The 1,921-nt window shown below is 42.6% G+C and overlaps 1 protein-coding gene across 1 annotated transcript; it reads right to left on the reverse strand.

Annotated features, from left to right (window-relative positions):
• Window positions 1-655: 655 nt before the first annotated feature.
• LOC136317807 (melanoma-associated antigen 10-like) lies at window positions 656-1,693 on the reverse strand. Its single transcript, XM_066250538.1, has one exon. It carries the CDS (start codon window positions 1,691-1,693, stop codon window positions 656-658), a length of 1,038 nt encoding a protein of 345 aa, XP_066106635.1.
• Window positions 1,694-1,921: the final 228 nt, after the last annotated feature.

Below are 1,921 nucleotides of genomic sequence, written 5' to 3' on the forward strand. Positions count from 1 at the left end.
TAAGTTCTTTTACATTTCAAAAAGAATTCTTATTATAATGCCATGTTATCTCATTACAGACTACAGATAAAATACAAGAATCCCTATTTGTTTTAAAAAATAGCAAAAGTCTCTTAACATTGATAATAGCAATAAATATGTGACCTATGTCATTTGTAAACTTAGATTCTGAAGCTGATAAACATTCTCATTACAAACTACAGATAAAATATAAGAATTCCCTATTTGTTTTACAAAATAGCAAAAGTTTTTCTCTTAACATTGATAATAGCAATAAATATGTGACCCTATGTCATTTGTAAACTTAGATTCTAAAGCTGATAAACATTCTCATTACAAATTACAGATAAAATATAAGAATTCCCTATTTGTTTTACAAATAGCAAGTCTTTCTCTTAACATTGATAATAGCAATAAATGTGTGACCTATGTCATTTGTAAACTTAGATTCTGAAGCTGATAAACATTCTACTTAAAGTAACATTTTAAAATACCAAAAAAATACAAAAAAAAAGATACATTTCTAAGTCACCCCAATGGAACAAAAACAAAAAGATGTTATTCACTATGATTCCTTCAACTCCAGTTTGGCCCTCCACTACTTAGATCATTGACTTCTCTCTTAAAAGGCAAAATAAAGAATCTACCTTGGACTTCACTCAGGGCAGGAAGAGCTACTGGCCATGACAGTATCATCTGTGGTGCCAATTCTGGCCTGGGATTTCTGTTCCTCATCTTTCAAAGCCTCTTCATACAACTGTGGGAAGGATCTGGGGTCACTCCCATCGATTTGGGCCAAAAACTTCAGGACTTCCATCTTGCTCGTTTCAGCATGTGCCCTGGGACCCCACAGGAACTCGTAGCATGCAGGCTGGCTGTTCGGAACCTGCCGGCACTCAAGATACTGTTCCTGCACCCAATTTTTAGTGATAAGTTCCCAGGGTTCCCCATATATACAATGATCTTGCCCAGGATACACCCCCATGACACTCAGTGCTTCCCATATCTTATCTTCAGAAACACAATCACCCTCCATGAAGATCATACTAAGGACGAGTATCAGAAGGCCAGTCTTGGGCATACTGTGCTCATTGCCCACCACTAACCCATCATAGGTGAGGCCCAGGTTTGTGACTAGGACATAGGACTGGCTGGTGGGATCCACTTCCTTCATGTCAATGCCATAAACCAGCTGCGCGCACTCCAAGGCTTCCCTAAAGATTATAGCAAAGTGGTTTTGGTACTCTTTGGTGATACTACTCAGCATTTCTGCCTTTGTGGTCAGCTCCTTTTTGCGATATTTCAGGAGCAGAAACCCCACCAAATTAGATACAAGGTTATCAATCACATATCTGGCCACAAACTCTGTTTCTGGCAGAGATTGCATGGTGCTTGGGCCCGCTTCTTCTTGGCTGCTGGATTGGCTTAATGGAGTGACATGGGCAGTAGGGGAGAGGCCCACAGTTAGAGGGCTCTGGGAAAGATTATCTGTCCCACTAGAAGAACGACTTTCCTCTGAGGTGCTTGAGTTACTTGAAATCAGAAGACAGCAAGAGGAAGAGGAGGAGTATGAGAAAGAGGAAGGAAGGGAGGAGGAGCAGGTAGAGGAGGTTGAGGAAGTATCCCCCTGTGCATCCACAAGGCGCTGTGCATCGCTATCAGATACGCGTCGACGCTTTGGAGCTCGAGGCATGACAACTTTTCAAGCAGCCACGGCAGTGTGGGTAGGAGATGAGTAATGGGGCTCCACAGACCTGAGAGAGAGAGGAAGTGTAAGTGGCCTTAGCTGAGAAGCACACCCTTGGCAGTTCTGACAAAGGTGACCTGCAATTCTTCCCTTTAGGGGTGCTCACAAGCCCCATTGGGATCACTCCACCCGGGAGCCGGGAGGCCTGTCCCTTACAATCCTGAAGGAGGAAGT

This window comes from Saccopteryx bilineata, chromosome X (assembly GCF_036850765.1).
Source record: "Saccopteryx bilineata isolate mSacBil1 chromosome X, mSacBil1_pri_phased_curated, whole genome shotgun sequence".
Lineage (NCBI taxonomy): Eukaryota > Metazoa > Chordata > Mammalia > Chiroptera > Emballonuridae > Saccopteryx > Saccopteryx bilineata.